General features: G+C 42.8%; 1 protein-coding gene across 1 annotated transcript in view; it reads right to left on the bottom strand.

The window, feature by feature from the left end:
* The window catches only part of INPP4B (inositol polyphosphate-4-phosphatase type II B), a 519,946-nt gene that overhangs the window by 484,666 nt on the left and 10,408 nt on the right, over positions 1-24,872 (bottom strand). Inside the window, exon 2 of the mRNA XM_066573709.1 lies at positions 16,411-16,455. Coding sequence (XP_066429806.1) covers positions 16,411-16,455 — 45 coding nt within the window. The remainder of the gene's footprint in view (positions 1-16,410; positions 16,456-24,872) is intronic.

Raw genomic sequence — 24,872 nt, 5'->3', positions numbered from 1 at the left:
CTTTCGAATCTGAGGACCCACAAAAACTCCCTATTTAATATTTGCCTTGCTGAATCAAGGGAATTTTTCATTAAGGTATCGGAAAGCTGGCAAAGTCCGGTCCATGGCTTTTACGAAGTTCTTTATTAAACCTAGTTTGATATGAAGGGTTGAAGTAGGATTGTGTGAGCCTCGACCAGAGTTGGGTACTGGATATTCTTCTCTCCAACCGCTACATTTTTTCTGTGAGTCTATTCCTTCCACAAGTAGTGCAATTTCCTTGCTCGGCTATCCCACTCACATAAGAAACACGTGTATTTTGTATATCCCTGCTGCAGTCCCACTAAAAAGGCAACTACCTTCAAATCACCACCGAGGTGCCAGCTGTACTTGTTATACTCAATGGAGTTCACTAGCTGCTTTATGTTATCGCATGTCTCTTTCATATGGACAGCATGCGCAATGGAAATATATGGAAGACGGTTTCCATTGTGCAAAAGCACAGCATTAAGACTCAGTTTCGAAGAGTCTACAAATAGTCTCAATTCTTGAGGGTCATGAGTGATTTCTAAGACATTCATGAGGCCCTCAATATTGGGCAGAATAACAGATTACCTTCCTTTCTGAAGAAAGGCTCAAACTGCTGCTACCACTTTCGATATGAAGTCATTGTGACATCTTCTTCTAGAAAATTCCATTGTTGCTGTCTTGAACCTAGCAATTTTGCCTTTTTCTTGGATAAGTCCAAATCACGAAATCACGAACCAGGTCATTTAGTTCTTCCTGTGTTATTCTGTGTGGGGTTGATGATGCACCATAGTGAAAATCTGGATCACTGCATACTGATGGACCAGGAGAAGAACAGGTCGACTTACCCTCATCTTCATCAGCTGAAACAAGAGAATATTCTGCTGTAGGTTCTGTAATAAGAAGTCCCTCACCACGTGGAACTGGTCTTAATGCAGACGGAATGCTGGGTTAGAGTATTCTTGACTTTTTTTGCTTCGTTATCCCGCTGAAAAGAGGATGAACCAAGCAGAAGTAACAGTCATTTGTGTGGTTGCTTGGCTCTCTCCACACCATGGGGACTGCAAACGGCATTGATGGTCTTTTTCCATTCAACCACTGGAAAAACTGTGTTGTACATGTAGCACAACATATATGTGGGGCCCAAGGCTTGTCTTGGTCACCAATCTGGCATCCGAAGTAAAGAGTATATGCCTTCTTCACTTGAGAAGTGAAACTTTTCTTCTGGTTAGCAAATGTCACTTCCCCACAAATATAGCAAAAATCATCCGCGGTATTAACACACTTTCGAGGCATTAGTGTTCTGTATTGTAACTAAATGGATAAAATAATAACAGTTTTATGTAACAGTAGCTTAAACTGTATCCCACAAAGTCTGAAATATTTTAAATGCTCAACCTTTCCGACTGGGCTTTATATAGTACACTACTGATTAGGTGTTGATACGTACATTGGTAATGTGGGAGTTAACATGGTGTACTGGTTATGTTGGGGTTAGGTGTGAGATAATGAGCTCAGAGGCAGCGACTGATCACATGATGGTGACATCACAGGTCCTGTAAGCAAACGACTGCTGTCTGGCTCAAACTGTAGCTGTGAGGTTGTTGTTACAGTCCTATTGGATAAATTTATAAAGTGAAACACAGTAAATGAACTATATGAAATATCTTCAAAACGAGAGCCAATAAAACAATTTCATGGTCATATTCATGTTCAGCACACCAAGGCACTACAGATTAGGTCCTTTTTAAGTCAGTAACAATTTCAGTATTGACCAGTGAATTATTGTTCAGTGTAAATGCATGCACCAATTGAACAACAAACAGGAAGTCGTTCACTTCACGTTCGTTTCCAGTTTCTGCATGCAGAAAACTAAACAGCATATAATTCTGTGTAAATAGGCAGTCGTTTACTAATGAATGCCTGCCTGCTTTCTCTGAATGGAGATGAGCGGGCAGAAAAGATCCCCATCCCACTCCACCTCCATTCAGTCAGTGATGTCCTGTGGAAAAGCCACAGAAGTATTATTGCTGGGACGACCTTTTGGGCATCTGTTGCATGACAGATCATCCCCTATAAAAGCACTCTAAAGGCCCATTTAGACCCAACGATACTCACTCAAAATTCGCTGAAAGACGTCTTTTGAGTGAGAATCGTTGGGTCTAAATGCACGGACATCGTGCAGTTTTCGGGAATGAGTCGTTCCTCGCTCAATTCTAGTTTTCTTGAATTGAGCAGTGAACTGTTATCAGTGGTGCAGGCTGTTATTACAATCAGCAGTGCTGATAAGATTCTGTCAGCTCGCGTCCCGCTGGTAGTGCACAGTGGGACACAAACTGTAATCGCTTATGCAAAACAGCTGTATTGTTCGCCGAGTGATAGCGGTGGTGTCTTGCTTTGCCTACATAGCTCTTATGTAGCTATTTAGCTACTATACGCTATGCAAAGATGATTGCTCAAAACTGTCACTCAAACTGTAATTTAAGCGACTTTTGAGCGATCATCTGCCAGTGTAAATGGGATCTAAGACCATAGCCTTAAAAAAGAGTTTACTTATATGTTTTGATCTTTATGATGAGTTTTTGTGCCTTTGTAATATTTTATACTATACATTTAAGCTTTCATAATATCTATGTATGTCTGTAAATGTACTTAATCACTATTTTGTGCCTTAGAGGTGGTGGCTTAGGTACAGTTTAGCTTAAAAAAGTGTTAAACAGCCCAGTATTATATTTACACACACCATAGCCAATCAGCATTAAGCTAGTGGGTAGAGTAAGGTCTATATAAGTTCAGGAACACATCTAGAGAGTTCGGAGTGTAGAGTTCTTAGGTATTGTTTTTAGGATATAGGTAACTCCCAGAAACAACCTGCTTGACTCCTAGCCTAAGTGAAGTATGCATGGAGCCCCACTATTGAGTGGTCGATTTTTGCTATCATCCTGCCCCTGGATCACTAGACAAAGGATTCCAGGCAACACAGGATTGACTCAGACTAATGGAAAAGGCTCCCACAAAGGTTAGTGATGCTTCAGGGCCATGATGAAACATTCACAATAGTGACATACAGAGGTTGAAGACAGTTTTGAGAAGGCTTAAAGCCACCACAACTATGGAAACTGATGGTTTTTAAGGACTGTATCTTCATCTTCTTGATGTTGTACCACTATGCTTGAAGTACAAGTACACATGAGATAAATGTGCATTTTAACTGTTTCCCTCTCCTGTCTCTCTGGACCTTATTTGGTGTATTCACTGCCCATCACCATCTACACCAGGGAGCAAAAACGAGTACAGCATTGGAGCAATTAAAAGGATCCTGTCACCAGGTTCATGCCGTCCGAACCCCAGGCAGCATAAACCCACAGACAAGCACGTACTGTACATTGTAGGCATGTAAGTCTTATTCTAAAATCCTATGGCGTTTTAGAATACACATACTTTGAAGATCCACTCTGAAAGAAGCTTAGAGTCATGGGTTGGGGCTGGATTTAGACTACATTGCCTCGTAAGGTTTGCCTCGTAATTGCCACGTAAGGTTTTATTTTTCCTTCTTCTGGATCAACACTGTAGGAATATATTTTGTACTTTTAGGGCTCGGTCAGACGGACGTCTTTTGGCGCGATTTGCGGATCACATGACGGATGCGCATCCACAAATTGCGTGACCGGGGCCGAAAAATCGCCCGAAAAATCTGCAGCTATTGAATGACAGCTGAGAGCTGCCCCTGATTGGTCCCTGCACTGAGCCAATCAGAGGCAGCACTCACTCATGAATTCATGAATGAGTGAGTGAGAGCTGCCTCTGATTGGTGAGGGCTGTGACCAATCAGAGGCAGCTCATTCAGCAGGCGGGGATTTTAAATCCCCGCCTGCTGAATACTACTCAGAGCAGTTCAGGAGAACTGCCGGCCGGCCGCGGCTGAACTCCGGCTGCAGGGACAAGGTGAGTATATATATATTTTTTATTTTTACACATTTTTGGATGATTTTCAGGGAAGGGCTTATATTTTTAAGCCCTTCCCAAAAATTCATCCCGCGCTCGCCGGCAGCCTATTGCTTTCAATGGAATCGGCTGTATTGCCGGCTCCATTGAATTCAATGGGCGAACATCATTCTTCTCTGCCACAGCTGTTACAGCTGTGGCAGAGGAAAATGATCTTTGTAGTATGTGTTCTCAATGGGGTCGGCGCCGCTGCCGCCGGCCCCCTTGAGCACATATAATAGAACACAAGGAAACGCAGATCGCAGATAGGCGCGATCTGCGATTCCTCATGTCCTATAATTTATCGGACATCCGCATAAAAAGCAGCCATGTGTCCGATGCCATTAGGAAGCAATGGTTCTATTTATGCGCAGATCGCATGCGCAAATCGCGCAAAAAAACGCTCGTCTGACCGAGGCCTAAAGGTGTATTTCCATCTCAGGAATCCTATTTCATTGAGTTTGAAATCACTAAACAATGCACTCACCCATAAGATATTTATTTTCAAAATACTCCATTCTCATGATATTGCAGGTATTGATTCCTCTATCCTCTGGTTGTTTACTGCTCATTGCCAGGAAAACTGACCACTTCATCTATGGAAATAAATAGAGGAGCAGAGGAAGACAGTGCCAGTGCTCTTCTTACTCCTTCGTTTTATCTAAATCTGGTGGCCGAGATCTCAGGGGTGCATGCACACTAACGCCTAGTGTCCACGGCCGTGACGGGCTCCGCAAGCGGAATTCCGTAGCAGAGCCCGTCAAGGCGCCCCCCTAGAGACCCCATACTTACCTCCAAATCTGCCGCCTGACGTCCCGCATGACACTTTGGCGCGCATGCGCAATAGAGCACATGACGCGCTGGCCGCGACATATGACACGCCCACAGCGTCACATGACGCGCCGGCCGCATCATGAGACGCGGCTAGCGGTAGGCGGGAAAGCGTTTTCACACTGTCTTCCGCTGTGCTACAGAGGAAGATAGCGTGACGGACGGCTTCCATTGACTGCAATCGAAGCCGTCCGCGCATACACCCGCGGCAAATAGAACATGCCACGGGTGAGGACGGGTGATTTCACGGTGCAGAATTTTGCACTGGAATTCCACACCATGAGCATTGTGTTATTAGGTTCAATAGAACCTAATAGCTGCGGGGCAACGTGGCAGAAGTCTGCCGCGTAATACACGGTGGAAATCCGCCCATGGGAATTAGCCCTAACTCCTGGCCCGACTACCAGCTACCGCTGTGCAATGCTATTTATTTCCATAGAAGAAGTGGTCGGTTTCCCTGGCAATGCGCAGTAAACAACCAGAGGAATTAATATCTGGAGAACGAAGTATTTCGGAGATAAACCTCTTATGAGGGAGTGCATTGTAAAGTAAAGTGCAAGTAAACATTAGTGAAAATTTGAGTTTTAACTGTTTCCTCTCCTGTTGCTCTGGACTTTATTTGGGGTACTCACTGCCCATCACCATCTACATCAGTGAGCAAAGACCAGCCCCAGTTCCGCTCACCATTACCCCATACACGTTACTTATGTGAGACTGAGCTGGTGAGGGAGACACTGTGAGAAATGGGCTGCAAACAACCCTTGTGCAGTCAACCCAACTCCTGGTCAACACATCACATCTGTATGAAGTTCACTGCCGTCCACTTAGTAACTAACAAGCGCCTTCTTTCATCCCAGAGGGAAAGCACCTATTGCTTATGTAATACAGAGTCGTGTCAAACTATTTCAGGCTATATCTGTGAGATACAGTAGGATCCTGCATTAATCAATGAGCGCTTTCCACTGCAGTGAAGGAAAGTGCTCGATTTATATATAGGAGATATGTTCAATATCAGGGACAGGAATAAATTTTATTACTGATGTCATAGTGAGTAGTGGCATAATAATGCCTCCCATCATGCCAGAATCCTCCCCATTATATATAGTGCCAGCAGTGTGCCGCTCTTAGTAATTATGTCAGCTGAGTGCGCCCTATTGACATTTTAAAGTCTACTCTTAAGGATCAGTGGCATAAACATAGGGTATAGTGATGTGTCCACGCCACCAAATGCAAGACAAAAGCATTGGTTGACAGCCGGCAACAACTCAGATCAGAGAAAACTCAGATTTTGGCCATTTAACTTCTTAGATGTCGCTGTCAATTGTAATCATGAAATCTAAAAGTAATCAAAACAAAAGAACGGGACTCCCTTAGCTGATTTTAAAAAATCAATAGCCCCTCCCCCAAAGAAACATACTGCTAAATATGACAAATCAAAAAAAAACTAAAAAAACTTCATTATCAGCCCATACATTGCCCGACTCCTCATAGGAGGCATAAACTTCTAGCTAATTTCCTCCAGACATCCGCTGGGTCCTCCTGACCTACCGTGTGGCGACCTCAACTTACACTACATCTCGCTAGTTATCTTGCTTTCTGGTCAAAGAGGTGCTATTACCTGCATTAATAAAACCGTTATCAGTCAGGGAAAACTAGGGGAACATCAGCTGGAAATTTTCCACTACTTCTGCAGGAAGTCAAATAATGTACATGCTGGTACTCGGGCTTTTTCTTCCTTTTCCTTTAATCATTAATTTTTATTTCCATAGTAGAAGGATATATAATAATGTTTAATAGCCAGAAAGGGGTTGATTTATGCCCGTCTTTCGAAAGATTATCTGAGACTGAAATTCCTAACTGTCCCATATGTAATGAGACTAAAATGTCATTGTATTATATCTATACATTATATATGTACAACTTAAAGGGAACCTGTCATGTCCCCACAGCACCATAAATTAAATTACACAGGGAACCGGGGCTTGCAATTTTTACAACCATGTCGTAGCAGTGTCCCTCTCTGAAGATTGTGTGGCGCAGGAAGATTTGACTCTTTTCAGAGCCCCGTGCACTTTCCTATATGAGTCTATAGGAGAGCTGCGCATGGGACTCTGAAAAGAGCCAGATTTTCCTCCGCCGCCAGGACTTCAGTGGGAGTTCACTTTAATTAAATGAAAGATCCTTCGGAAGAGATTTGCATGAGACATAATTTCTGTGCAGAACAAAGCTATGTTTCATTCTATATGTTTTATGTCTTTCATTATGTCCCCTGGCACTATGTCAGTATTTCTGCAGCTACAATACCAGCACTCTAATGTGACATCAGCCTGCAATTCATATATTTTCTGAGCACAAGCATTGCAGGATATAAAGACTTGATTTTCTAGAAATATCCCGCAGTTGGATGACATCTGCCATTAAACCTATTGTCATATTCCGACTGAACTAGCAAGCTGTAACAGAACTAGAATGATCCAGCTGTCTGGCCAAGTGTTCAAACTGCCGGATCTCATCCAACTTGGACACCTACAAGGAAAAGACAATTTTCTAAATTAAGGTGGGATGCACATCATTTTTTTCTGCAGGGACGGATGGGCTATTTAATAACAGCTCTATCATCCAGACAACACAATCAAAAAAAGCATTATGAATGACCAGTTGCCAAATGTAAATATCAGTTTCTATAGATCCCGTTATGTGATGATACCCGCCAGAACTTTATGTTTTGTAGTAGGATAGCATTACTTATTTCGTATATGCATGGCTATTTTTATGTTTTACATAGAACTCTTTAACACATCTTTACGTACATGCAACACCTCCATATCCATCAGCATCATTCATTCCCTGTGTCTAGACCATAGATATACGGATAATTTGGCTAATAAGCTCTATAGTAATAATATCCTGTGTTATTGGTTGGAAGATTTATCAGACACATTGGGAAAATCCTCTCTAGATTATCACTTTCATTACATTCATATTACATATTATAATAATCAGATGAAAATTTCCCAGCATATCATCATCATTTTTTTTTGCCTAATCACTTTTTAATAGGAAAATTGTTTCTATCATAATGGAAAATCTGAGTATATATTCTGTTTAACCCTTGTGTGATACCAGTTTCAAAATTCAGGACAATGAAAAAGTCTGGGGGTCAAATAGACTCCATGCCACCACATGGGGGTTAAAGGGTTAAAGCGAAAAAACATTCTTCCATCTCTGCAACCCCCATCTGATTGTCTGTCACACTCTAGGCATGTCTTATGTATATTGCAGTCACTTGCATGCAGTGCAGCCTGCTGTCTGGTGCTTATCAGGCACCATCTTGATGCTGAGTTTTCTGCTTTTACTAGTCTGTACTATCAATCCCATGATGCATCAGCACAACATATTACATGCACAGCTAGAGACTGTACCATCTCTGCTACACTGCCATTATGTTCTGTATTCCGTATTCACATAATTAAGCTACAGACCATAAGTGTACAGTCAGCAGGATGAGCTGTGATCTCCTTTATTATAACTGTGTGACAGGAGCTGTCTAATCATCAGTAACTGTGATAGGAATGTCTGCATCCAGAGGCGTAACTTGAAGCTTCTGGGCCCCAATGCAAAACTTGTAACACGGCCCCCAACTATAATGCTTTACTCATAGTACTGGGTTCCCTATATGGAGAAGAGAGGCCTTATGGGCCCCCTAAGGCTCCTGGCCCTGCATCCTCTATAGTTACACCCCTGTCTGCATCCCCCTCTAAATAATTTGTATGGTAGGGTACATTACAGGAATTATGCTGACAGAGAAACTGACTAGTTTGAGAACACATAAACCCAAGTAAATCTCAGTAAGTCAGAATGAGATCACATGATACACCGAAGAAGGAGGCCAAGTTTTTCAGATAAAAAAAGAATAACAAGCTGATTTATATATACTGGTGGAACATAATGAATGTACGCTACAAACTGGAAAGCATTGCGGCATAAAGGTTGCTTTTCTGCGCTCGCACCAGCGTAAGTTACTGTACTTTTTGCGCACATGACTCATGTGCAATTGCATGCAAAAAAAAAAATTGCACTGATGCTCCCAGCCATTGAAATAGCCAATTAGTCTAATGAGTAATTCCATGGGGACTTTTGGGGTGTAAGGCTGCCTGTCCACAGGCGATGATCTGCGGGCGATAAATCGACCGCGGATCAAGCTCTTTAAAGCTTTCCATATGGTTACTATGGAAAGTGCAGCACCGGCGTCCATGAGCAAAGAATCATAGTGATTCTCCACTCGCGAGATTTAAATCGCGGCATGCTGCGATTGCTACAATTCTCTGCGGTGAGTCTATCTAGATAGGCTCATTTTGGAGACCTGTCAGTGCTTCCCCCTCCTTTTCCGCAGCGGAATATCGATAGCAATATTCCACCTCGGCCTTGGACAGGCAACCTTAATGAGCAGGCAAATAGAGCATACTGCTTTTTTATTTTGCATGGCCGAAATGTGCAGGGAAAATATATTTGCGTGTAAACGAACCCATTGAAATTTGCGTGTGCAAACACAAGCGCAAATACGCCCATGTAAAGCCGGCCCTCTAAATAAGTGAAACTAGGGAAGCGGACAGAGCATCTGAAAGTCAATATAAAGATTTTTCAGATCCTGCACTTTAATCATGAAGCTGTTGTGCAATGTTCATTTTGCTTTCACATAGCAGGGTAAAGCCAGATGATTCTTGGAAGGAACATCACAGCATTTTGTTCTCTGTAGATTAAAGTGGGTTGTACATTGCAGTTTGCATCTATATTTAGGTGCTGGCACATGGGCCGCTTTTGTGCTAGAGCTTTACACACATCATATCAGCTTTCTTCAGCAATCAATGAAGGGCATCTGTGACCTGGCACATACTGTGGGATCACTGGTACTTTAGCTACCTGTCACACACAGCTGTTTCATCTCTCTCGCTACTGTAAATGATTTTTGGTTGAACTCAACTGAACAGTGAGGACAAAAAAAATCTGCTGCATGATAGGCACAAGGATCAATCTGCAGCAATTAGACCACTGTTAGTAGGTACGTTATGAGCTGAAAATCTGCATCTGCAAATACTAGAATGGAAAGAGAAGAAAATTATTAAAGAAGTAAATTATATTTTCCAGCCAAAGTACCCGGAAAACTGGTCAGGAATTCCCTAAAAGACATTAGTAGCAAGAACTTTACTGGTACCATAGAAATGGCAAACCAACGTGCTCTTGGGCCAGGGTTCAGTGTCACATGTACTTACAAAGCGGAGGAAGATGTGCTGTTGGGGGTGGAAAAGTTGTTCCGCCTGCTGGAGGAAAAAAGTGATATAAAGAATGATATAAAGCACAGGTGTTGAGGGGCAGAAGGGGTAGGGTGGGGATTTCTACTGCAAAAGTGAAGCCAGGTTAACTAGTGTATCCCAAATCATCAATTTAGCTGTTGTAGGGAGTTTATGTTATACACCCTATTGTGGCTCCAACAATATTGTATCAATGCTCCCAACCCCAGTGTGGTGGCCTTTAAAGGTTAGAAAAACTGGTTGTGGAGGGGCATGAGAGTCTAATGGACAAATGGGATTGCAAGGTTTTACCCTACGGAGGTGCCTTTAGGGAATATAAAAGGAAAGGTGGTGAATGCACACATGGTTGTAGAGTAAGTACAAGTGTAAGAGGTCTGTGGAAGAGGTTGGGTGCAGCAGACAATTGTGAGCTACATGAAAGCCCTGGAGCCTCCTGGCTGTGATATCAGAAAGCGCTTCGGTCAGTGACCGGCTTTGTTGCTGAGAGGCTGAAAACCTCCCAACTAGCGAGTGCATGTTTCCCACTGACTGAGGCGAGTCCCCTTGGAGCCGCACCAGGCCTGCTGTGTACCGCTGCAGACTGCAACCCTGAACCTGTAAGAGCCGAAAGGCTGTGCTACTTCCCTCTGAAGGATTCTATCGGATGTTGCATGAAGTAAAGGCTGTTATTCTGTTTATGGCAATGGGTGTCTGAGTTTCTTTAAACTGCCTGTCCAAGGGGGTCCGACAAGCACATCTGCATTAAAGCCACTCTCAAATTTACTCTATCACATTTTCGATAAGATAAAGTCAAGAGTGGCTCAGTACCCTGCATCTCTGAATACCACTTCTCTCACCTGCATCCTGTAATTCGGTAATCTTTGAGATTACTGAGCTACAGGTTATTGTAGGTGGGAATAGTGACTTGTGAACAGTCAGTCACCAGAGACCCTTGACCTTCATCTCATGCTCCAGCTCTCTTTTTCCTCCACAGAGGGTAGGTCCAGGTCTGCATTCTGGACAGATGCAGCCAAACCATTGTTGTCTGTGAACGAAAAATCAGCATTGGTGACAAAGCTTTGATTACAGCAGCTCTGCATGGAGAACTGATTCAGGAACTTCCCAGTATCTTCTCAATTTCATTTTATTGCCTCTATCAGTTCATCTAGCCCCTCTGTCTGCAGAGCAATTGGATCTCTTCCTACAGCTCAATGCCCCTACTGACCAGGGCATCCCAAAGTCAAGACAGCTGTGGTCTTACGGTAATTTTGTGTTACCACTGGGGTTTTGAATACATTATGTTTGAAAAATAAACTGCCACAGACACTGAATGTGACAGGCACTGTGAATGACAACACTCTGGCAGGCACTGTTGAGGGGGCAGCTGGCAGTCACTGTGTAGAGAGCACTTTATGACAGCCATTGTTTAGATAGGCAGTCTTTATGATGTACTCTTTGACAGTGACTGCTCAGGGGATAGTTGGCAGACACTGCCTAAGAGGCCAGCTGGCAGGCCTCTTTTATGGAGAGGCATGGCTGTGATTGCTATAGTTTTGCATGTTACTGGGCACTGCAGTTGGCATTTTAGTGGGTTCTTATGGCATCTGAAATAGTTTTCTAGTATATACACTACCAGGGAAGGGATGATATGTGTTGCTAGACAAGCAATCTATGTACGAGAAAGACACCATTAAGAGAGTTTGGGAAAGATGTAGAAGAAAGGGAAAGTAAATTACTACAATCAGGAAACGTAGACCATGAGTCAATGTACATGTTGCGTGTGCTGCTGGGATCTGTAGTTCTAAGCTTCCAAGCAGCACAGACCTCACAGGGTTAATTGATTAAGCTGGCTGGGTGCGGTACTTCCTGCTAGCCAACCTCCTGGGTCTGTGCTCACATATAAACCCAGCTCCTAGTCAGTCTGGTGTTCAGGGTGAGCAGTCATGAATCCTTGTTTGTTGAAGTTTGCTTTGTGATCTGTGTCTTGCTGGTTCATGTCCGTTTGTTTGTTTATATTCTGTCAGTTTTGTGTTAGCTTGCTGTGTGACCTGTGATCTGTGTCCTGTCCTGTTGCAGCGTTCTGTGTGAACTCTGTCCGGTTCTGCTGGACTCCTGGTTAGTGTAGGGCCTAGCGGTATAACCAGGAGCCGTGAAGTGGCCCACTAGCTTCCACATTTTGTACAAAATGTCAACTAATACCTGGTATTTATATTCAGCTTCCTATCTGTTACTAGTGGTTGCATTTTGGCTGCTGTATGCTGTGTATTCTGGCTCTGTGTGTCCTGTTGTTCAGTCCCTGTCATATGGCATGTGAATGCGTCCTGTTCTGGTTACAAAAGGGGGTGCATTATGTTACAATCGTGTGGGCAAACTAAGCACGGGGCCCACACGATCGTATCCAAAGAGGGACTGGAAGGGATGCGCGCACACAGGATGCACCAGGGTCACATGGGTTTCAGGCAACTGACTTTGTGTTACCGGGAGGTTGACCTGGCCCTACCTAAGCGCAGCCCAGCAGTCTTCAGATCTGGACCCTAGCTGATCCTAGGAGCCACGCACCAGAACAGGACGCAGCTTTGAACTACAGATCCCAGCAGCACACGTAAAAGTACAGTATTTGAGGTATTATCTGGGAACTGTATGCTCAAATTATATGGCACTTTATGGTTGTATAGTATGACACTGTTTGGCAGTATTATTTGACACTATAAGCCAGCTTTACTTGGCAGTATACAGCGATATTCTTTAGTAAAAATATAGAATCCTGCACCATTATTTGAGTGATGGCATTATTTGAGTAGAGTTAATATTATTTGGGCTGGCAGCTTGCATTTGCATGAAATCTTGGATTTTTCAAGATCCTAATAAAGCCCCTACCAATAATAATGCATGTCTATTGCATATGGTTAAAGAGCAAGAAGAACAAAACTAGTAATTCAAAATGAAGACAACTTATGACTTTCACCAATGTTTATAAATTTAAAATATCAACATGTATACCAAGTAAAGAGTAGGTTGAAATATCATCTGTCCAACAGTGATGTGTAGTTGGGGCAGATCATTAAAAATATGATAAACTTCAGCCATAAGTGCATTAAGTAAACTAATTGTAAAACTTTTTAGAAGCTTTAGAGGGCTTCTTTACCATAGGCAGCCAGTTTTTATATGCGTTAGAGCATATACCGTATATACTTGAGTATTAGCCGACCCGAGTATAAGCCAAGACAATAAGTTTCACCACAAAAAACTGGGAAAACTAATTGACTCCAGTATAAGCTGAGCTATACTTGAGTATATACTAGGTAAAAAAAAAACCTCCATACTCACCTCCCAGCCAGTGTCTGTGTCTGTACGACAAGCTGCTTGAATTCTCCCTGCTGTCATCCTCCGCCATCCTCTCTGCTTGGCTCTGTCAGTGCTGCGTAAGTAAGCGCTGTGATTGGATTGAGCGCCAGCCAATCACAGCTGCGCTCGATCCAATTACAGCGCTTACTTATATAACACTGACGGCAGGTGATTTGAAAGCCGAGCAGGGAGATGACAGCGGGGAGAATTCTAAAGCAGCTTGATTGGCTGTGAATGATCGAGCAATGGCTGTGATTGGCTGACGCTCGATCCAATCACAGCTCTTACTTACACAGTGCTGACGGTGGGGGATGACAAAGCCGAGCAAAGAGGACGGCGGGGGATGACAGCAGAGAAAATTCAAGCAGCCTGCCACACAGCCGCCGGAGACACAGACGCCAGCTGGGAGGTAAATATGGAGGTTTTCTTTTAAGCCTTCCCTGACTCGAGCATAAGCCAAGCGAGGCTTTTTCAGCACAAAAAATGTGCTGAAAAACTAGGCTTATACTCGAGTATATACAATAAATGTAATGTAGGGCAAAGGAGGTTCTCTATCAGCAGTATTAAGTAGTAGCTGTAAAAAGCAGCTCTTGCTCTAGAGAACGGGCCTCACCTCTGCATCATAACACACAAAACTGAAGCAGTCCTAAAAGATTTCATAGAGCTTGTGTGGTCAAAGATAAGAGTCAAATTTTCAGATAAATTTGTTCAATGCACCTCATCGCTCATCATAGAGATGAATAAGTACAATGTTCTCCTCATCCCCTGTGGAAAACGCCTAAGAGCCATATTGCATGTGGTAGAGGAAACTAAGAGGTTTCATTGAAAGGTGTCTTCTGGGACAACGCCTGGGTCAGGTTCCTTCAAGGCATGATGATAACTGCAGTACTTTGAGTTTCTATGCTGATTTCTGATCTTTCCTTGTCTTTTCCTAAGTTTTATACTGATTCTAGATAGTATTACACTAGTTAAAGATTTCCCTGATACTGCTGGTGTTATTTATGAAATCATGCTCCATGGATTTACTGATCAGCTTCTCTGTGAGAACTCCTACGGTATCTGTCCTGTTAGTGTTGTCTACCATGTGCAATACAGCCGTAAGGCATTTTCTACAGGTGGTGAGGAGAAGATCAGTAGGTAAGCCCTGCATTGCATGGATATCTATCTATCTATCTATCTATCTATCTATCTATCTATCTATCTATCTATCTATCTATCTATCTATCTATCTATATGTATTATAGGAGATTGAAAATTTGTTTGCATATTTGTTTGCTCTTAATAGGCTCCTACATGGCTCGATGGATCAATTGAGACAACTGAACAACGTGACAAGTAACTTAAGCATGAGTGGGAAAGAGCCAGGACATCAAGGGCTGCAGAGACCTCAAAACAGCATGAGGCCCGAATTCAAAAAGAGAGGTGAAGAGCCAACACATCAATGGCTTCAGAAACCACAGAGCAGCATGAATATTACAAACTTCAGTGTTAAAATAAATAAATTGCTTAAAAAATGATTGATGCTTTTCTTTACCTCTCCAGTTGGGCCAAAGACAACAATGAGTATTTCTAAGTAAGAATTAGCATTAGAAAACATTTATCATAGATGTATACCCAGGCAACGCCAGGTATATAGGTTAGTTGGTTTAGACTGGCCTCACATGGCCGAATAGGAATTGCGGATTTCGTGAGTGATTGATCCATGGTAATATGCGGATCAATCAAATGCATTGGATGACACAATTCTGCTCACATTAGCTGCTCCAAATTGTGTAATATGCTCATCAAAAATAGAACGCAGCATGTTCTATTTTACCGTGGATATCCACAACATAGAGCCTATTGTTCTATATGGTCACGGATATACCCACTGCCCTTACGATTCGAGAACTATAAACAAACAAAAAAAGGGTTCTCGCGCATGACCGCCTGCGTGAGTACACAGTCATACACAGTACATTACGTGGCCATACGCAGGGTCACAGCCGGGCTTGCAGCTAGAATCTGCTGCAAGCCTCCAAAAGCGGATTACGCATACGGTCGTGTGAGTCCGGCCTTATAATAATTGATTGTTGTCACATGAGAAATTAAATAACAGCTTACTGTGTTTTTTGCCCAGTATTGATCAACACACTGTCAGGGGACTATTCATGTGAATAGTGAGTATCTACTGTAGTCTAAACCAGACAACTCATATAAGCCTTCCCAATAAAATGAGAAAGGGATCACGATTTAAGAAGGCTGCTGCATTTAATGAACAGTCCATCTAATTACTCATTTGGGCTCTAAGTCAGCTACTTTTAGCTAACTAGCTGCCTTTATGTCCTGTGACGGGTTCAATTTCACCCATGTTTCACACAGCAAGACAGATACATAAATCAATAGGTAAAATATTTTATGGCTTCCATAGTTTGTCCGATCAGAAACCCAAGCTTAGCTTCATTGCACAAAACCGTAAACCAGAAATAAAATAAGATGTTCACCTTTAAATGGACGTTCCATAATGTCCAATTAAATTCAACAAATCTATAATGACAACAATTCTATTAAAGGAAGAGAACAAAATGGATTTCAAAATGCATAAATGTATAAAATATGTGCTAATTTCCTTCCAACAATAACATTTAGGACAACAGCACTTACTGTTAGATTCAGGACCATACTGCAGATCTGCTTTAATGTTAGCAGAATAGGCAGGTTAACTAAGGGGAAGCTCACAAACCAGGCACTGCAGTGCAATCATAGAACAATGCATATAAAAGACGGTTTTTAACTTTGTGACCCCAATTATGTAGTATAGAACACTAGATAGCGTCCAGTGCAGACAACACAAACAAATTATTTCTATTTAATAGAAATGCATTTAGGCAGCATACAGTATTTTAATACACACTCAGAATCAAAAACTCATTTTTGCACTGATGCATAATATTAGTGGAAAAGAACATTTTCTTACCAAGAGCGAACTCAAGCTTCGGGTCAGCTAAAGTTCTCTGAATCCCTGTGGACACAAAAGCAAGATAAATAGTAATTAAAAATAAAGATTTCACTAAACAGCATTTCATTAACAACCCTGCATAATTTTTGGTAGACAATAGAGATGAGCGAGCACCAAAATGCTCGAGTGCTCGTTACTCGAGTCGAACTTTCAGTGATGCTCGAGAGTTTGTTTCGAGTAATGAACCCCATTGAAGTCAATGGGTCGACTCGAGCATTTTTGTATATGACTGGTGCTCCCCTAAGGTTTTCATTTGTGAAAATCTTAGCAAATCATCAAAGTCATGTAAAAAACACAGAAATGGATAGGGCAGGCGAGGAGCAACATGCAGGGCTGCATTTCGGGCTCCGAGGTCTCACTATTAAGCCACAATAGTGGTAAGTGTGTACCCCCCCCCCACACTGTCAGCATAACGATCATTCTCCTCTGCCACAGCTGTAACAGCTGTGGCAGAGCAGAACGATGTTAGCCCATTGAATTCAATGGAGCCGGCAATACAGCCGGTTCCATTGAAAGCAATGGGCTGCCGGCGAGCGCGGGATGAATTTTCGGGAAGGGCTTAAAAATATAAGCCCTTACCTGAAAATCATCCTAAAATGTGTAAAAAGTAAAAAAAAATAATATACTCACCTTGTCCCGGCAGAACGATGTTAGCCCATTGAATTCAATGGAGCCGGCAATACAGCCGGCTCCATTGAAAGCAATGGGCTGCCGGTGAGCGCGGGATGAATTGTCGGGAAGGGCTTAAATATATAAGCCCTTCCCTGCAATTCATCCAGAAATGTGTAAAAATAAAAAAAATATATATACTCACCTGGTCCCGGCAGACGGAGTTCAGCTGCGGCCAGCTGGCAGTTCTCCTGAACTGCTCTCTGTAGTATTCAGCAGCCGGGGATTTAAAATCCCCGCCTGCTGAATGAGCTGCCTCTGATTGGTCACAGCCTGACCAATCAGAGGCAGCTCTCACTCACACCCATTCATGAATTCATGAATGGGTGAGTGAGTGCTGCCACTGATTGGCTCAGCTCAGCTGTCATTCAGCTGAGAGCTGCGCTGAGCCAATCAGAGGCAGCACTCACTCACCCATTCATGAATTCATGAATGGGTGTGAGTGAGAGCTGCCTCTGATTGGTCAGGCTGTGACCAATCAGAGGCAGCTCATTCAGCAGGCAGGGATTTTAAATCCCGGGCTGCTGAATACTACAGAGAGCAGTTCAGGAGAACTGCCAGCTGGCCGCAGCTGAACTCCGTCTGCCGGGACTAGGTGAGTATATATATTTTTTTTATTTTTACACATTTCTGGATGAATTGCAGGGAAGAGCTTATATATTTAAGCCCTTCCCGAAAATTCATTGTGCGATTGCCGGCAGCCCATTGCTTTCAATGGAGTCGGCTGTATTGCCGGCTCCATTGAATTCAATGGGCTAACATCGTTCTGCCGGGACAAGGTGAGTATATTTTTTTTTTTACTTTTTACACATTTTAGGATGATTTTCAGGTAAGGGCTTATATTTTTAAGCCCTTCCCGAAAATTCATCCCGCGCTCGCCGGCAGCCCATTGCTTTCAATGGAGCCGGCTGTATTGCTGGCTCCATTGAATTCAATGGGCTAACATCGTTCTGCCGGGACAAGGTGAGTATATATTTTTTTTTTACTTTTTACACATTTCTGGATGAATTTCAGGTAAGGGCTTATATTTTTAAGCCCTTCCCGAAAATTCATCCCGCGCTCGCCGGCAGCCCATTGCTTTCAATGGAGCCGGCTGTATTGCTGGCTCCATTGAATTCAATGGGCTAACATCGTTCTGCCGGGACAAGGTGAGTATATATTTTTTTTTTACTTTTTACACATTTCTGGATGAATTTCAGGTAAGGGCTTATATTTTTAAGCCCTTCCCGAAAATTTATCCCACGCTAGCCAGCAGCCCATTGCTTTCAATGGAGCCGGCTGTATTGCCGGCTCCATTGAATTTAATGGTCAGTGCTCGTCTCGAGTAATGAGCATCTCGAGCACCCTAATACTCGAACGAGCATCAAGCTCAGACGAGTATGCTCGCTCATCTCTAGTAGACAAACATTATTATATTGTCTGTCCATCCAGTTTCATTAGAAATATTGTACTTTTTGTGCTATACTTAGATAGAAGGTGAAGAGGGTGATTTTTGGTAATGTCTAGTATATAAGGGTAACCGAGGAACACACACAAGCCTAGAACATATCCCAGAAATGTGCACATTTATGGAGAAAATATCAGAGACACAGGCTTGTTAATATCGTGGCTTCCTATATGTCGTTCTTCTCTCGAAGAACATATATATATTAAGGAAAGAAGAGCAGAACTCAACGATTTTGGTGTTACAGGCCAATTTTTGTATTTGTATGAATACCGTATATACCGGCGTATAAGACGACTTTTGAACCCCGAAAAATCTGCTCTGCAGTCGGGGGTCGTCTTATGCGCCGGTAATACAAAAAAAAAAAAAGTGTAAAAAAAAAAAATTTTATTACTCACCTCCCACGGCGTTCTGTCGCGCTCCGGCAGGATGTCGCTCGCTCCGGCAGGCTGTCGCTCGCTCCTCGTCCCCGCCGCAGCATAGCTTTCTGAATGCGGGGCTTGAAATCCCCGCTTCCAGAAAGCTAATACACACGCCGGCAGCCATGACAGCATTGAATGGCTGTGATTGGCTAAAGCACACGGGGCTTCAGCCAATCACACTATTCAATGACATCATTGAATGGCTGTGATTGGCTGAAGGCGCACGTGTTAGCAATCACACCCATTCAATGATGTCATTGAATAGTGTGATTGGCTGAAGCCACGTGTGCTTTAGCCAATCACAGCCATTCAATGATGTCATGGCTGCCGGCGTGTGTATTAGCTTTCTGGAAGTGGGGATTTCAAGCCCCGCATTCAGAAAGCTATGCTGCGGCGGGGACGAGGAGCCAGCGACAGCCTGCCGGAGCGAGCGACATCCTGCCGGAGCGCGACAGAACGCCGTGGGAGGTGAGTAATAAAATTTTTTTTTTTTCTCCACTGAATACCGGCGTATAAGGTGACAGTTGGGGGGTCGTCTTATACGCCCCGTCGCCTTATACGCCGGTATATACGGTACCTATCGCCTCTCCCCCTTCAGATGATTCACAGCCGGCTGATATACGCTACGATCTGATGCATTGTATTCCAATGCATCAGATCTAGAGTTGAGCGAACGTGTTCTTAACGAACACTTATGCACCCGGACACCGGCTTTGCCGAGGACTTCAGTGTCCGCGCGTAAAGCTTCGGCGGGCGCCGGGGGGCGGGGAGAGGCGCGGCGGCGCGGGCGGCAGCAGCGGGGAACAGGGGGGAGCCCTCTCTCTCTCCCTCTCCCCCCCACTCCCCGCCGCACCCCCCCGCGCTGCCACGGCGACCCCCGAACTTTTTTCGCCCGAGCACGGAATTGCTCGCAAAGTTCGGTGTTCGGGCGAAAAGGGGCGGAGCCGAACACGTTCGCTCATCTCTAATCAGATCACATAGACATATTCCCAGGGTATAAAAGCACCTAGCCGGGCCAATATAGCGCCGGACGCTTTTACGCCAGGCTGGAAAGATATTCCTGGAACTATCTTTCGGGCCAGAATACGTCGGCTGCTGCATGGGCTCCTATGGGAGCCAATGACAGCGGCCGGAAAAGGGAGGTGGAAGGGAGTTTAGCAGCATAACTGCTAAACTCCCTCCCCCTTCTCTCCTCCTCTCTCCTCCCCTCTGTCTGTTTGCAATGGGAGGGGGCGGGGACAGAGCTAAGCTCCACTCCATCTCGCCATCCCATTGCTGGCTGAGGACAAGGGCTGGGGAGGGGGCGGGAGATTAGCCCTGCCCCCACCCCACCCCCTCCCATTGCAAACAGCCGGAGTGGAGGAGAGAGAAGGTGATCTGGCGAGAGGGAGGGAGGGTCTGTCTACTCACGCCCAACAGCATTGCGGCATTGGTGTATATGCGCCAGGGCTGTGCTGTCTTAACGGACGCACAAACGTTAGATTTGTGTGCCCATACTCGTGTTTTTATGGCGCCAGTGGGCGCACATAAAAACACCTGCAAACGTGTGAAAGAGTCCTTAGGTGAATGAAAGCCTACCTATAATACAACTCTGGATTGTAGAATTGTAGATTAGTACTAATCTACCTGAGTGCTGGCATCTGGATACTATGTCATACATATGATTGACTTATTGTTTCTATTGAAAAAATAAAATTTAAACAAAAATCATCCAATTTTATTAAAAAATCCACTATAACATTAACAACGTATTATTTTTCTGATTGCTATAAAACACATTATAGTACTGTTTCCACTACAAGTTTTCTTCAAAAGTGGCTTCTAGTAACATGTTTGACAGGCAGATCCCGTGAGAATTTTGTAATTCTCTTCACCAAAACTGCTTATATCTATCTTGTCAAGCAAACTGCAAAATCAACATGATTATCAAGCCAAATGGCATGCTAATTCTGAAGATGGGCATTGTTTAATCTCTTAACTACATCAGCATCCAGTGTGCTCTGGCCTGACACATAGGAAGAGCAGAATAACCCTCAGAAAAAGAAAATGGGATTACTTATTGAGTAATTAGTACTGCGGGTGTCAAATTAGCTTAAAAAACTCCCAAAGAGAAAGAAAAGTAGTCCATAAAAAGAAATGCACGGGTTTTCTTGAACCTCAGATTCATTATTAAATAATCAAGTAATTAAGTGTAATATTATTACCTAAAGCACTTATTATAAACAAATGAAGAACTAAGATTAAAGGAAATGAAAGACATACAATTGCGGAAAAAAAAGTGATTATAAAATAATATTTTTCTTTTTGAGAAATTCCAGAATCCGTGTCTCCTGCTGACCTTCCCCTCTTCATACTCCAGTTTTTACAATCGCTACTTCCATCTTTACGTCCATGGGAATATGTTATAGATAGAGCACACAGGATTCCTAAAGCTTGCTCAGTCCCAGAGGCTGATTAAAGACACACGCTAGCTCAGTCCCACTTTTACCAGACCATGGAAAAACTCTTGAATGAGGGAAGACAAAGAGGACCTTTATGAGACCCATACAATTGATGCTCCCTGATCTCTCTCCAGTGACTCTCCAACTTTGTATACAATTTATTCCAGTAAGGCCCAATGTCCACAGGCGGATTTGAATAGCCGAAACCGCACGGGGCACCCGCACAAACGCTCCACAGTTCAAGCCGCCCGTAGTGAAGCATGGGCATCCACACTACAATCAAAGAATGCAGATTTGTTTTGCGGACCAGAAAACAAATCGCAGCATGCTCCATTTTAGTACAGTTTCCGCACGGGAAGCTTCCATTGAAGTCAATGGAAGCTGTCTGATCTGCAGGCTGCCCACAGTTGACACTGTGGACGGGTCACGGATACTGCGGGAAAGCAGGAGATTGAAAAAAAAACTGTACTGCACATTTCCGACTGCAAGATGTGAGGACCATACACAGTACAGCAAACCCGGAAGTAGCGAGGTCCACGCGGACGCCGCAGCTTGCAGGACACAGGTACAAAGGGCTCACCGGCTGCGGGCACGGGAGGATTCCACGTAGGATTCTCCGCACAGAATCCAAACCCGCCCGTGGACATAAGGCCTTACCTCAGCTCTCCATGGTGCTAACATTAAATACAAATAGGCCTTCTCTACTAAGCTTATTTCAAGAAATGGAGCATCTTACGTTGCAGGATCTGTGGCAGACAGACTGTCCCTCTTGAAAAAATAGGACATTCCTATTGAACAGGCTCAACTTATTTCAACAACCAAGTCCCCAACTTGGATTGCACACGAATGGTCCCCTGTTGGCAAGAATGGTCGTCATTCCTAACTGACAAATATTTTAATGATAATGTTTGTATTCTTTGAAAACAATTTTTTTCACTGATTTGCATTATGGAGCTATTAATGATGTTTAGACATGTTAACCCCCAAATTATTATTCATTTTCTGCACAGCATGCATTAGATGAACACTATTATGTTCTTTTTCAGCTTTGTTTTCTTTTGTGTTTTTCTGTATTAATGAAAGGTCTTTTTATGCTATATGTGCACCACTCTCTGTTTACCATTTAGACAGCCCAGCACTTTTGTTTATTTGCAAATTATGCTTATTACTACTTCTTCCCCTAATGTTAAGAGTTTGGACAGCCCATTTAAATGTAGCCTGCTTTGGTGAGAGGCTCTCAAATTACATGCTTTTGTATTTTTTGCTCAGGAAACACATTTATAAAGTATAAAAATCCAAAGTGCACACACCCTAAATTCCCACATCTCTTTAATAATCAGTTACTTGAAAAGACCAATGCTCGCTCGAGCATCAGGCTTAAACGAGCGTGCTCGCTCATCTCTAGTGATATGTGATTGGTGATATGGCGTGATTGATAATATGATTAGTGGCTCATTAGCTTAATTTGCATGTAAATGAGCATCTGTGCACTGTATGCAGAAAATAGTAGGTGGTCTGTTCTCTGCATGTAGTTCTTTTGTTTCTGGACTGCAGCTGAATACAGTGTTATCAGCGCTCCCGTGGAGAAATACAGCATGTGGTCCCTGCTCTCTGGCCGAAATATGGATTTTAAGCTCAACTAAAAATCACCGTTAGACCGAAAAGTAAACGATGGTAGCATTTACACACAACAATTATCGCTCAAAAGACATTGTTTGAGCGAATTTTAAGCAATAATCGTTGCGTGTAAATGGGGCCTAAGTTTGATTGTTCACGGCTTTTTGTGACTGGATTATTGATAGAAGATAGGGATTCAGAATGTCTTATAGTAATGCATATTTATAGGCTTGATTTGTTGATAGAGAGAATAGAAAGGGACAAGAATGGGGATGCAAAAGAATCAACAATGTCAAACTTCGAACTGCTTTAAATAATAGTATCTTTAAGATTCTCATACAAAGGTAAAACAGAGGGCTCCAAGTGCTTGTATACCAGAACAGAGTTTCTGACATTACAAATGCTTAGGTCCCTTTATCATTTTGCTTCAGACCCCGAGAGGAAAAAAAAGAGCATTATTAATTGCAATTACCAATTCTGAATCATTTTCCCAGCAGAACCTGAACCTAGATCCTTTGGTGCAATTTATGATCCTTGTTTCTGAGAATGTCCTTTTTACTTTAGTAAATGTATATTTCCCGCATAAATTGCAAGCTAGATTTTTTTACAAACTGCTAAAATTCAAAAAAGCACTTTGATAATTGGCAATTTTAATCCAGTTATGAATCCATCTGTGGATTCCTCTTCTGGATCCAGGTTGCCCTTCGCCTTTGTACCGATTTTACAAAATGAGGAACTAAATGATGTTTGGCACTATTTTCACGACTCTGAAAGAGATGATACTTTTCTATCTCTATCTCATTCTTCTTATTTAAGAATTGATTTGTTAAGAGCTTGAGGGAAATCATACGGACTAAGATCGGAACCATTACTTGGTCAGATCATGTTCCAGAGTCTTTGTCGCTACATGAGATGTTCCCTTATTCTCTCTCTTTCCTTTGGAGACCTAATGAATATTTTCTTTCACACCCAGAAAATGAACCTAATCCGAAAACCGAATTAGAGATGTTTTTGTCATTAACGCTTCATCAGTTCCTAACATCTTCTCAGTGTGGAATGCCCATAAAGCCTATATGAGAGGCTTGTTCATAAAATACTGTTCCAGGGTTAAAAGAAAGAAAGAGGAGGAGTTTAATCTCCTGACCTCTCAAATTAACACCATTGATTCCTTAAATAAAATTAACTCTACATCATATAGAACTGAGGAGTTATTTAAATTATGCAATCTCCAGAGTCTTTTGGACGTAAAACATGATATTACCTTCCGAAGAATGAGCATGCAATTTTATGCCCATGATAACCACACTCTGGCACTGTTGGACAAACAGCATAAAAGTCTTAGATACAAAGAAAGAATTAGATACTTTCTAGATTCCTCTGGATCTATCCCCCTAAAATTGCTAATACATTTGCCTCATATTACACTTCTCTTTATAATCTAAGAGAAGACACAAACACATATCAACTTCAATCGTGAGAAATTTTGAGCTTTCTTCAGAACATTAATCTCCCTTGCCCAACGTCAGATCAATTACCCTCTTTTTCTGCACCGCTCTCTATTTCTGAGCTCCTAGAGGCTAAAATCCCCAGGCCTGGATGTTTTTTCCAATGGCTATTATAAAAAAAAATACTCTTCCCTTTTGGCCCCCTATGTGGTATTAGTATATAATGCAGTGATGAATGGTGGTGCCTTCCCCTCAAAAATTTTAGAAGCTCTTATCGTTACCTTGCCCAAACCTGCTAAAGAAGCTACATCTCCAGCTAATTTATGTACTATTCTCTTATTGAATACTGATGTTAAAATGCATGCTAAAATTTTTAGAAATC

This window comes from Eleutherodactylus coqui, chromosome 7 (assembly GCF_035609145.1).
Source record: "Eleutherodactylus coqui strain aEleCoq1 chromosome 7, aEleCoq1.hap1, whole genome shotgun sequence".
NCBI lineage: Eukaryota > Metazoa > Chordata > Amphibia > Anura > Eleutherodactylidae > Eleutherodactylus > Eleutherodactylus coqui.
Note: the sequence above shows the minus strand (reverse complement) of the source record. Positions and strands in the feature narration are given on the sequence as shown.